This window comes from Salvelinus namaycush, chromosome 19 (genome assembly GCF_016432855.1).
Source record: "Salvelinus namaycush isolate Seneca chromosome 19, SaNama_1.0, whole genome shotgun sequence".
Lineage (NCBI taxonomy): Eukaryota > Metazoa > Chordata > Actinopteri > Salmoniformes > Salmonidae > Salvelinus > Salvelinus namaycush.
This window is the reverse complement of record NC_052325.1, coordinates 31,056,942-31,069,336: the sequence shown is the minus strand read 5'-3', so window position 1 is coordinate 31,069,336 and position 12,395 is coordinate 31,056,942. Positions and strand designations below refer to the sequence as shown.

The 12,395-nt window shown below is 42.8% G+C and overlaps 1 protein-coding gene across 5 annotated transcripts in view; it reads right to left on the bottom strand.

Moving 5' to 3' along the window:
* LOC120064322 (immunoglobulin-like domain-containing receptor 2) overlaps window positions 1-11,900 on the bottom strand; it is a 28,162-nt gene extending 16,262 nt beyond the window's left edge. For 4 of the 5 annotated variants that reach the window (XM_039014810.1, XM_039014811.1, XM_039014813.1 and 1 more), the window contains exons 1-2: window positions 11,736-11,900; window positions 606-935 (exon numbers count right to left, since the gene is read on the bottom strand). In XM_039014810.1, the coding sequence (XP_038870738.1) occupies window positions 606-935; window positions 11,736-11,778 (373 nt within the window). In that variant the 5' untranslated portion in view covers window positions 11,779-11,900. The remainder of the gene's footprint in view (window positions 1-605; window positions 936-11,735) is intronic. The other variant, XM_039014815.1, reaches the window with a different exon arrangement.
* Between the last annotated feature and the right edge of the window lie 495 nt (window positions 11,901-12,395).

Sequence of the window (12,395 nt, the reverse complement as noted above, 5' to 3'; positions counted from 1 at the left end):
CGTCAAACAATATACTGAACAAACCTCAAAGATACATTCCATTGACATTTGACTCATTCATAAATCCAACAGCTTTCTATTAAGAATTATGACAACAGGAGGATGTTTTGTTAAAAAAGAGACACAAAAGTAGGTGGGTGCTCTCTATTGAAAGGCAGAAAAAGGTGGGTATTTCATTTGGATAAGAGAGGGCAGTGTGTGAAGAAGACCACTCCATTGTGAACAGGGGTCAGTGTCGTTAACAATGTGTGTGTGTGTGTGAGTGTGTAGCCTGGCCTATTGTGAAGCAGAGACAGAGAAGGACTATTTCAGGAACAGGAAAAGCAGAGCACAAGCAGCCATGTTTCCTGTGGGGAGATGGATCATAAACAGTAGACTGGGATAATAGAGAGGCTATGACGGACAAGGCCACCGCCTATAACACTGAAGCACTGACATACAGTAAACAGCATTTAAAAATGTGTGCACATGTCGTATGTCTTCCCTGACAACATTTCCACAAGCACAGCCTTTCTAGTCATTGAAGCTCATAAAACTACAAAACACCGCCACACACAACTTCCAATCACAACACAAATCTACTCATTAACCAATCTTCACAGTACTGTTGACGATGGCGATGTCTCGGCCCTTGTAGTGCTCAGCCAGCGTCATGGAGGGTCCCTGGCCGGACGCTACGATGCGGACGGTACGGCTGCTGTCGGAGCACTCCAGGTGGGCTGCGGCACCCAACTCGGACCCCTGGACCCCAAAGCTCTCGGAAAAAGTGAAGGAGTCTCGTGTGCGGTCGCGGCAGTAGGATTTGTACCACCATTGCACCACAGGGGTCTGGGAGGAAGGCGTGTGGTACTGGCACTCGAGCACCACCGACTGGAAGAGCATGGCGAAACGCCTCTTCTCCCGAACTGTCACCTGCACCCCCGCACACACACAGACTGATACACACACAGACAAGGTGTGAGAAAATAGAGGGGAAGCGGTTATTTAATAATACAATAATCAAAACAATATGTATGTTATATTATGCCGATATAAAGTTAACACAGTCCTATGAATAGAGAAGTAGGCTTCACATTTTAAGTATCTAACGGCAGTCTGCATATAAGGCCTTTAACATACACTACATGATCAAAAGTATATGGACACATCCTCATCAAACATCTCATTCCAAAATGATGGCCATTAATATGGAGTTGGTCCCCACTTTGCTGATGTAGCAGCCTCCACTCTTCTGGGAAGGTTTGCCACTAGATGTTGGAACATTTCTTCGACGCTTGCTTCCATTCAGCCACAAGAGCATTAGTGAGGTTGGGCACTGATGTTGGGCGATTAGGCCTGGCTCGCAGTCGGCATTCCAATTCATCCCAAAGGTGTTCGATGGGGTTGAGATCAGGGCTCTGTGCAGGCCAGTCAAGTTCTTCCACACCTATCCCGACAAACCATTTCTTCTGTATTGACCTCTCTTTGTGCACGGGGACATTGTCATGCTGAAACAGGAAAGAGCCTTGCCCAAACGGTTGCCACAAAGTTGGAAGCCCAGAATCGTCTAGAATGTCATTGTATGCTGTAGCGTTAAGATGTCCCTTCACTGGAACTAAGGGGCCTAGCAAAAACCATGACAAACAACACAAGACCATTATTCCTCCACCAAACTTTACAGTTGGCACTATGCATTGGTGCAGGTAGTGTTCTCCTGCCATCCGCCAAACTCTGATTCGTCCGTCGGACTGCCAGATGGTGAAGCGTGAATCATCACTCCAGAGAACACGTTTTCACTGCTCCAGAGTGCAATGGCAGCGAGCTTTACACCACTCCAGCCGACGCTTGGCATTGCGCATGGTGATTTTAGGCTTGTGTGCGGCTGCTCGACCATGGAAACCCATTTCATGAAGCTACCGACGAACAGTTCTTGTGCTGACTTTACTTCCAGAGGCAGTTTGGAACTCAGTAGTGAGTGTTGCAACCGAGTACAATTTTTACATGCTTCAGCACAGTTTTGTGAGCTTCTGTGGCCTACCACTTCGCGGCTGAGCCGTTGTTGCTCTGAGATGTTTCAACTTCACAATAACAGTACTTACAGTTGACCGGGGCAGCTCTAGCAGGGCAGAAATTTGACAAATGAACTTGTTGGAAAGGTGGCATCCTATGATGGTGCCACACTGAATGTCACTGAGCTTTTCAGTAAGGCCATTCTAATGCCAATGTTTGTCTATGGAGATCGCATGGCTGTGTGCTCGAGTTTATACACCTGTCAGCAACGGGTGTGGCTGAAGTTGCTTAATCCTCTCATTTCAAGGGGTGTCCACATACTTTTGGCCATGTATTGTATATTTTGAATAGCCAGAGAAACATGCAAATGGTAAGGAGATTAGACTTTACAGTTGAACGCTCTCCAACACCAGCTTTGAGAAGCACCCAGTCCAACACCACTTGAACCAACCACTTAGCCTCTACCCATAGTAGAGCCCACAGCAGTCCAACTCTCCCTTTCATACCCCCTGCACATCCAACAGGTTAAGGGGGATTCCAGAAATATCCTCTCAGTTAACTAAACCACAAAACTCAGGAGCGGGTCTGTATCTGTTGTGGAAGTGATGACCTGATTTCACCAACGCCTAAAAACATCTGGTTTGACTCCACTGAGAACCGTTGTGGGTGTGTGTGTATGCGTAATGATGACTCCAACTGGGCTCTTGAGTGGCGCAGGGGTCTAAGGCACTGCATCTCAATGCAAGAGGTGACACTACAGTCCCTGGTTCAAATCCAGGTTGAATCACATCTGGCTGTGATTGGGAATCCCATAGGGCGGCCCACAATTGGCCCAGCGTCGTCTGGGTTTTGCCGGGGTAGTTCATCATTGTAAATAAGAATTTGTTCTTAACTGACTTCCCTAGTTAAATAAAGGTTCAATAAAAAAATCAATCCCCAACTGGGAGATTGCCAAGTGGTGACTTGCACAATATCTAGATGGGGGCTCCTCTCTCCAATACACGGGAGGTCACAGAGGTTACATTCCACCGTGTGTGGGGGGCAGGGGTAGGACTGTAGTAGGAAGGTAGGGGGTTGTCATAATAAATGGGAACAGTGAGGGGGTTGCGGCCAGAGCAGTATACTCTGCAGCCAGTATTGTTAGGTCAAGGTGGGGCATGCAGCAGGAACTCAATCCAAACATTTCCAAGAAAAGAGGAAATCACAGCAAACGGTTCTACACAGTGGCCCTCTCCTTAGCAGCACTTTCCCAAGTTTTCAGTTTAGTGCAGATGAAGGGAATGAGACAAGGAGGGGATGCAGTTTTACACAGATTGAGATTCACACTTTGTACTAAAGAGGAGCCAGGGTGATTCATGATTATGGCATTCAAATTTCCTACAGAGCTCCAATTAGAAGTTGTGGCTAACAACAGATCTAGGATCAAGCTAAATAAATATCTGACCCTGCACCAACGGTTCACCAACTCCTCCTACAGAGTCAGATGTCAGTTACCTCTGGTCGGTGCAAAACAAATGAGAGAGAGAGAAAAGTGGCAGTTCTGTTTTTTAATATATATTTTTAAATTTTAAATATGAGAGGGTTGGAGAAAAAGAAAGATGGAGGAGAGAGAGGGGCCGTGCTCCTAAATTCCTCCCATGGGGTAAATGTGTCCCTCCCTTAGTTCTTTTGTTCATGGTCCAGCGCATTGTTTGGCATTAGTATGATCCACCCCACCCTGGAGGATCCTACAGTGTCTTCAGAAAGTATTCATACCCCTTGACTTATTCCAAATGTTGTTGTGTTACAGCCGGAATTCAAAATGTATTCAATATTTTTTTCTCTCACCTGTCTAATCTACACACAATACCCTATAATAACAAAGTGAAAGCATGTTACTAGAATTTTTTGCAAATGTATTGAAAATGAAAGACAGAAATATTGCATTTACATAAGTATTCACAAATGAGTCAATACTTTGTAGAAGCACCTTTGGCAGTGATTACAGCTTTGAGTCATCTTGGGTATTACTGTATCAGCTTTGCACATCTGGATTTGGGGATTCTCTCCCATTCTTCCTTGTTAAGTTAGATTGGGAGCGACGGTGAACAGCAATCTTCAAGTCTTTCCACAGATTTCCAATATTATTCAAGTCTGGGCTTTCGCTGTGCCACTCAAGGACTTTCACATTCTTTTTCTGAAGCCATACAGTTTTGGCTGTATGCTTGAGGTCATTGTCCTGTTGGAATGTACATCTTCGCCCCCCTCAAAGCTCGTTTGTACTCTGAACAGGTTCTCATCAAGGATTTGCCTGTATTTGGCTCCATTTATTGTTTCCTTCTATCCTTACCAGTTTCCCCATCCCTGCTGCTGAAAAGCACCTCATAGCATGAAGCTGACATCACCATGCTTCACAGTAGGGATGTTGTTAGACGGATGAGGAGCTGTGTCTGGTTTCTCCAGACATAGTGCTTTGCATTCATGCCAAAGAGTTACATTTTTGTCTCATCAGACCACAGATTCTTTTGCCTAATAATCTGTCTTTCACGTGCCTTTTTGCAAACTCCAGGAGTGCTATTATGTGCCTTTTTCTCAGGAATGGCTTCAGTCTTGCCACTCTCCCATAAAGCCCAGATTGGTGAAGTGCTGTAGAGACTGTTGTCCTTCTGGCATGTTCTCCTATCTCAGCCAAGGAACTCTGTAGTTCTGTCAGAGTGGTCATTGGGTTCTGGTCACCGACCTGACCAAGGTTCTTCTTGCCCAGTTGCTCAGTTTGGTCGAACGGTCAGCTCTAGGCAGAGTCTGGGTAGTTCCATATTTTTTCAATTTCCCAATGATAGAAACTGTGCTCTTGGAAACTTTCAGCACACTAAAAGTAGTTTTATACCCTTCCACAGATATATGCCTCATTACAATTCTATCTCGGAGATCTACGGACAGTTCCTTGGACTTTATGGTATAGTTTCTGCTCTGACATTCCGAATTGTCAACTGTGGGATCTTATACTGTATAGACAGGTGTTTCTTTCTAAATCATGTCCAAAAAAATTGAATTGGCAACAGGACTCCAATCAAGTTGTAGAAATTGGATGCACCGGAGCTCAATTTGGAGTGTCAAAGCAAAGGGGTGTGAATACTTACAGTACCAGTCAAAAGATTGGACAAACTTACTCATTCAAGGGTTTTTCTAAATTTTTTACTATTTTCTACATTGTAGAATAAAAACGATGAAATAACACATATGGAATAATGTAGTAAGCATTTCAATTAACAGGTGGGCCTTGTTAAAACTTAATTTGTGGAATTTCTTTCCTTCTTCATGCATTTGAGCCAATAAGTTGTGTTGTGACAAGGTAGGGGTGGTATACAGAAGATAGCACTATTTGGTAAACGACCAAGTCTATATTATGGCAAGAATAGCTAAAATAAGCAAAGAGAAATGACAGTCCATCATTACTTTAAGACATGAAGGTCAGTCAATGCGGAACATTTCAAGAACTTTGAACGTTTCTCAAGTGCAGTCGCAAAAACCCTCAAGCGCTATGATGAAACTGGCTCTCATGAGGACCGTCATATGAATGGAAGACCCAGAGTTACCTCTGCTGGATAAGAGGATAAGTTCATTAGAGTTACCAGCCTCAGAAATTGCAGCCCAAATAAATGCTTCACATAGTTCAAGTAATAGACACATCTCAACATCAACTGTTCAGTGGAGACTGTGTGAATCAGGCCTTCATGGTCAAATTGCTGCAAAGAAACCACTACTAAAGGACACCAATAAGAAGAAGAGACTTGATTGGGCCAAGAAACACGAGCAATGGACATTAGACTGGTGGAAATCTGTCCTTTGGTCTGATGAGTCCAAATTTGAGATTTTTGGTTCCAACCGCCATGTCTTTGTGAGATGCAGAGTAGGTGAACGGATGATCTCTGCATGTGTGGTTCCCACCGTGAAGCATGGAGGAGGTGTGATGTTGTGGGGGTGCTTTGCTGGTGACACTGTCTGTGATTTATTTACAATTCAAGGCACACTTAACCAGCATGTCTACCACAGCATTCTGCAGTGATACACCAACCCATCTGGTTTGCGCTTAGTGGGACTATCATTTGTTTTTCAACAGCACAATGACCCAACACACCTCCAGGCTGTGTAAGGACTATTTGACCAAGAAGAAGAGTGATGGAGTGCTGCATCAGATGACCTGGCCTCCACAATCACCTGACCTCAACCCAATTGAGATGGTTTGGGATGAGTTGGACTGCAGAGTGACGAAAAAGCAGCCAACAAGTGCTCAGCATATGTGGGAACTCCAAGACTGGAAAAGCATTCCAAGTGACTACCCCATGAAGCTGGTTGAGAGAATAACAAGAGTGTGCAAAGCTGTTATCGCGGCAAAGGGTGAAGAATCTAAAATCTAAAATATATTTTTGTTTAACACTTTTTTACTACATGATTCCATATGTGTTAGTTCATAGTCGTGATGTCTTCACTATTATTCTACAATGTAGAAAATAGTAAAAATAAAGAAAAACCCTTGAATGAGTAGCTGTGTCCAAAATGTTGACTGGTACTGAATGTAAATGAGATATTTCAGTTTTTAATTTTCAATACATTTGCTAAAATTCAGGCTGTAATACAACATAATGTGAAATAAGTCAAGGGGTATTATTAATTTATGAAGGCACTGTATGTGGACAACAGAATGGAGGAGGGGGATGGGAGGACTCTAACCAATGAGATTATCTCATCTGGCCCAGTGAACAGCCAATTAGCAGTTAGAGATTTGAAGAAGAGTTTATTATATTCTAGCGAGGAGGAGAAAGAAAGAGGGACAGAGAGAATGGACAGGGTGGGACACCTTGGTAACCTCACGATTCACACATACAAAAATATTCTGGGACCTTTGATCCAAGGTGTCAGCCTGTCTCAGCATCTCTCTAACAGAGAACAACACAAAACTGTCCGTGCATGTAACCAGGCACTCCAAAACACATATTTATAAACCTCTAAAAATACCCACAAGTGTGACATAAAAAATAATGACATATGCTGACATTTATACCTACAGTGCATTCAGAAAGTATTCAGGCCCCACATTTTGTTACCTAACAGCCTTATTCCAAAATGGAATAAATAACAAATGTCCCTCATCAATCTACACACAATACCCCATAATGACAAAGCTAAAACAGGTTTACAGAAATTTGTGCAAATGTATTAAAGATTCAAAACAGAAACACCTTATTTACATAAGTAATCAGACCCTTTGCTATGAGACTTGAAATTGAGCTCTGGTGCATCCGGTTTCCATTGATCACCCTTGAGATGTTTCTACAACTTGATTGGTGTCCACCTGTGGTAAATTCATTTGATTGGACATGATTTGGAAGGGCACACACCTGTCTATAGAAGGTCCCACAGTTGACAGTGCATGTCAGAGCAAAAACCAAGCCATGAGGTAGAAGGAATTGTCTGTAGAGCTCTGAGACAAGATTGTGTCAAGGCATAGATCTGGGGAAGGGTACCAACACATTTCTGCAGCATTGAAGGGACCAAGAACGCACGCCATCACTCTTAAATGGAAGAAGTTTGAAACCACCAAGACTCTTCCTAGTGCTGGCCGCCCGGCCAAACTGAGCAATTGGGGGAGAAGGACCTTGGTCAGGGAGGTGACCAAGAACACAATGGTCACTCTGAAAGCGCTCCAGAGTTCATCTGTGGAGATGGGAGAACCTTCCAGAAGGACAACCATCCCTGCAGCACTCCACCAATCAGGCCTTTATGGTAGAGTGGCCAGACAGAAGCCTCTCCTCAGTAAAAGGCACATGACTGCCCACTTTGAGTTATAAAAAGTCAATAAAAGTCCACTAAAATGTGCAGTTTTGTCACACAACACAATGACAGATGTCTCAAGTTTTGAGAGGTTGTGCATTTGGCATGCTGACTTGAGTGATTGTCCTCCAGAGCTATTGCCAGAGAATTTAATGTTAATTTCTCTACCATAAGCTGCCTCCAATGTTGTTTTAGAGAACTTGGCCAGTATGTCCAACCGGCCTCACAATAGGCAGACCACACCAGCCCAGGACCTCCACATCTGGCTTCTTCACCTGCGAGACTGTCTGCGACCAGCCACCCAGACAGCTGTTGAAACTGTGGGTTTGCACAACCAAATTGTTTCTGACAGTTTATGCATAAATTGACTCAGGGAAGCTCATCTGCGTGCTCGTCATCCTCACCAGGGTCTTGACCTGACTGCAGTTTGGCGTCGTAACCAACTTCAGTGGGCAAATGCTCACCTTAGATGGCCACTGGAGAAGTGTGATCTAAACGGACGAATCCCGGTTTCAACTGTACCAGGCAGATGGCAGTTGTATGGCGTCACGTGGGCAAACGCTTTGCTGATGTCAATGTTGTGAACAGAGTGACCCATGGTGGCAGTGGGGTTATGGTTTGGGCAGGCATAAGCTACGGACAAGAAACACAATTGCATTTTATCAATGGCATTTTGAATGCAGAGATACCTTGACGAGATAGTGAGGCCCATTGTTGTGCCATTCATCCGCTGCCATCACCTCATGTTTCAGCATGATAATGCACAGCTCCATCTCGCAAGGATCTGTACACAATTCCTGGAAGCTGAAACCGTCCCAGTTCATCCATGACCTGCATACTCATCAGACATGTCACCCATTGAGCATGTTTGGGATGCTCTGGATCGACGTGTATGACAGCCCTTGTGAGACCATATGCTGACACATGCACATTTGTGGCCTGCTGGAGGTCATTTGCAGGGCTCTGGCAGTGCTCCTCCTTGCACAAAGGTGGAGGTAGCGGTCCTGCTGCTGGGTTGTTGCCCTCCTACGACCTCCTCCACATCTCCTGATGTACTGGCCTGTCTCCTGGTAGCGCCTCCATGCTCTGGACACTACGCTGACAGACACAGCAAACCTTCTTGCCACAGCTCGCATTGATGTGCCATCCTGGATGAGCTGCACTACCTGAGCCACTTGTGTGGGTTGTAGACTCCGTCTCATGCTACCACTAGAGTGAGAGCACCGCCAGCATTCAAAAGTGACCAAAACATCAGCCAAGAAGCATAGGAACTGAGAAGTGGTCTGTGGTCACCACCTGCAGAATCACTCCTTTATTGGGGGTGTCTTGCTAATTGCCTATAATTTCCACCTTTTGTCTATTCCATTTGCACAACAGCATGTGAAATTTATTGTCAATCAGTGTTGCTTCCTAAGTGGACAGTTTGATTTCACAGAAGTGTGATTGACTTGGAGTTACATTGTGTTGTTTAAGTGTTCCCTTTATTTTTTTGAGCAGTGTATATTTGGATTTCATGTAATGGACATACACAAAATAGTCCAAATTGGTGAAGTGAAATGAAAAAAATAACTAGTTTCTTTTCTTTTCACTTGACTATTTTGGACTAATTCAAAAAAAAAAAAAAATGAAAAGTGGTGCGTGCATATGTATTCACCCCTTTTGCAATGAAGCCCCTAAATAAGATCTGGTGCAACCAATTACCTTCAGAAGTCACATAATTACATTGCACACAGGTGGACTTTATTTAAGTGTCACATGATCTCAGTGTGTATATATACACCTGTTCTGAAAGGCCCCAGAGTATGCAACACCACTAAGCAAGGGGCACTACCAAGCAAGCGGCACAATGAAGACCAAGGAGCTATCCAAACAGGGTCACGGACAAAGTTGTGGAGAAGTACAGATCAGGGTTGGGTTATAAAAAAAAAATCAGAAACTTTGAACATCCCATGGAGCACCATGAAATCCATTATTAAAATATTTTAATAATGTGGCACCACAACACACCTGCCAAGAGAGGGCTGCCCACCAAAACTCACAGACCAGGCAAGGAGGGCATTAATCAGAAAGGCAACAAAGAGACCAAAGATAACCCTGAAGGAGCTGCAAAGCTCCACAGCGGAGATTGGAGTACATGTCCATAGGACCACTTTAAGCCGTACACTCCACAGAGCTGGGCTTTATGGAAGAATGGCCAGAAAAAAAGTAATTGCTTAAATTAAAAAATAAGCAAACATGTTTGGTGTTCGCCAAAAGGCATGTGGTAGACTTCCCAAACACATGGGAAAAGGTACTCTGGTCAGATGAGACAAAAATGTAGCTTTTCTGCTATCAAGGAAAACGCTATGTCTGGCGCAAACCCATCCCCACAGCATGATGCTGTTTTTCCATCGGCAGGGACTGGGAAACTGGTCAGAATGTAAGGAATGATGGATGACGCTAAATACAGGGAAATTCTTGAGGGAAACCTGTTTGTCTTCCAGAGATTTGAGACTCGGACAGAGGTTCACCTTCCAGCAGGACAATGACCCTAAGCATACTGCTAAAGCAACACTTGAGTGGTTTAAGGGGAAACATTTAAATGTCTTGGAATGGCCTAGTCAAAGCCCAGTGCTCAATCCAATTGAGAATCTGTGTTATGACTTAAAGATTGCTGTACACAAGAGGAACTCGAAGAATGGGGAAAAATCCCAGTGGCTAGATGTACCAAGCTAATAGAGACATACCCCAAGAGACTTGCGGCTGTAATTGCTGCAAAAGGTGGCTCTACAAAGTATTGACTTTGAGGGGGGTGAATAGTTATGCACGCTCAAGTTCTGTTTTTTGGTCTTATTTCTTGTTTGTTTCACAATTAAAAAAAAAGATATTTAGCATCTTCAAAGTGGTAGGCATGTTGTGTAAATCAAATGATACAAACCCACCAAAAATACATTTTAATTCCAGGTTGTAAGGCAACAAAATAGGATAAATGCCAAGGGGGTGAATACTTTCGTAAGCCACTGTACCATACACCATCAAATAGTGTTATTTTTTTACACAATCAAATAGTGTTCTCTTTTCTTGAAGAGTAGACAACACAAACTGAAGTTATAGTTTAATCAGTCTACTAGGCTCTTCTTGGTCAAAGTTCTGAGTCACTCCATGCTTCCTGACCACATCAGGCCCTTTCCTTGCAAACAACTGACACGTTTTCTTGCCAGGCATTCCAACACACTGATTTGACTCCCTAGAGGACTTTTGTTCTTGTATAGGTCTACAGAAAAACCTCTCTTCAAAATACAGAATTAAATAATGGTTACATTTATATTAATTTACAAAATTATAGGTGGGAAATTGGGCTCTCAGAATGAGAGTTCTATGTGTGTTATAATAGAGGAACAGTGTATCTCTGCCTATTAAATGTGTATGTGGGTCATTGGGGTGCAGGCATAACATGGATATTGTCTGAATAACGGGACCTACTTCTATTTTCTATTTCACCTTTATTTTGACTGGGAACTCATACTGAGACTAGAGTATTGTTTACAGATAAGCCCTGCATACAAACCAACACACACTATACACAATTACAAAATATATTAAGAATAAACGGGTTTTCTCTAGCGTCCTCATTCCACACCTTCCTTCTGTAATTTATGACGAAAAACAATAGAGGAAAAACAAGAGTAGACTACCTAAGGCCTATTATCACTGCACAGGTTCAAAAATAAAGCAAATCAGACTAATCCCCCAAAACAAGTGGGCAAACAAAAGTATGTTTATAAAAATGAAGGGAATCCAAAGTCATGTTGACTGTTGAGGTCGTAGCCTACTGTAAAGGTAGACCCGTTAGCTGCTGGAATAAAGTGAAGGGGTCAAACTGTTGCTGGCTGCATCCACGGCTTTCGCAGATGACAAAACAACATGCTGAGTGAGTAAAGAAAAAAAACATTTACCTGTTATGCAAAAAATAATCCATCGACCTAACAGCCAGTTCATTTTTCGAATAAAAAGTTTCGCATTCAGATAGAATTAATCCAAATGTGCGTCCTGCCCATTGTTCGCCTCATTCTTTGGTCTGTTGAGTACGCACAAGAATAAACCGGGAGAGCCGAAGTGTCAATCCGATACCAGGGGGAGTGTACCACTTCCCCAGCGGGTGTGTTCCAACTGCACTCCAAAAAATAAATGTTTTAAAATGTTTTACCACCCTTTTACCTAGAATAATCGTACATGCACGTATTAAATAGATTTGTGATTCAAAACATTACATCTAAACTCGTCTCCAAAAACGACAATTGAAAATGTTTTATTTTTTATATAAAATCAGGTCATACTAACTCCGGTGTGATCCTTTGAAATTTTAAGAATTTAAACAAAAATAATCCTGAGACTTTAGTTCAGTTTTTCCTCCACTTCTTCACTTTATTATCAGTTAAAACATGCTATTTAATCAAATAAAATCAAAACAAATTCAGTTATTAAATTACACAAGTATTTTCATTACATTTCCATGAATTATTCATAACAAGACTGTTAATTTATTGATTGTCATAATTACTAGCAAACATTCAAACAAATTAATAAATAAATCAGTGCTTTATCAAATAAAAAGG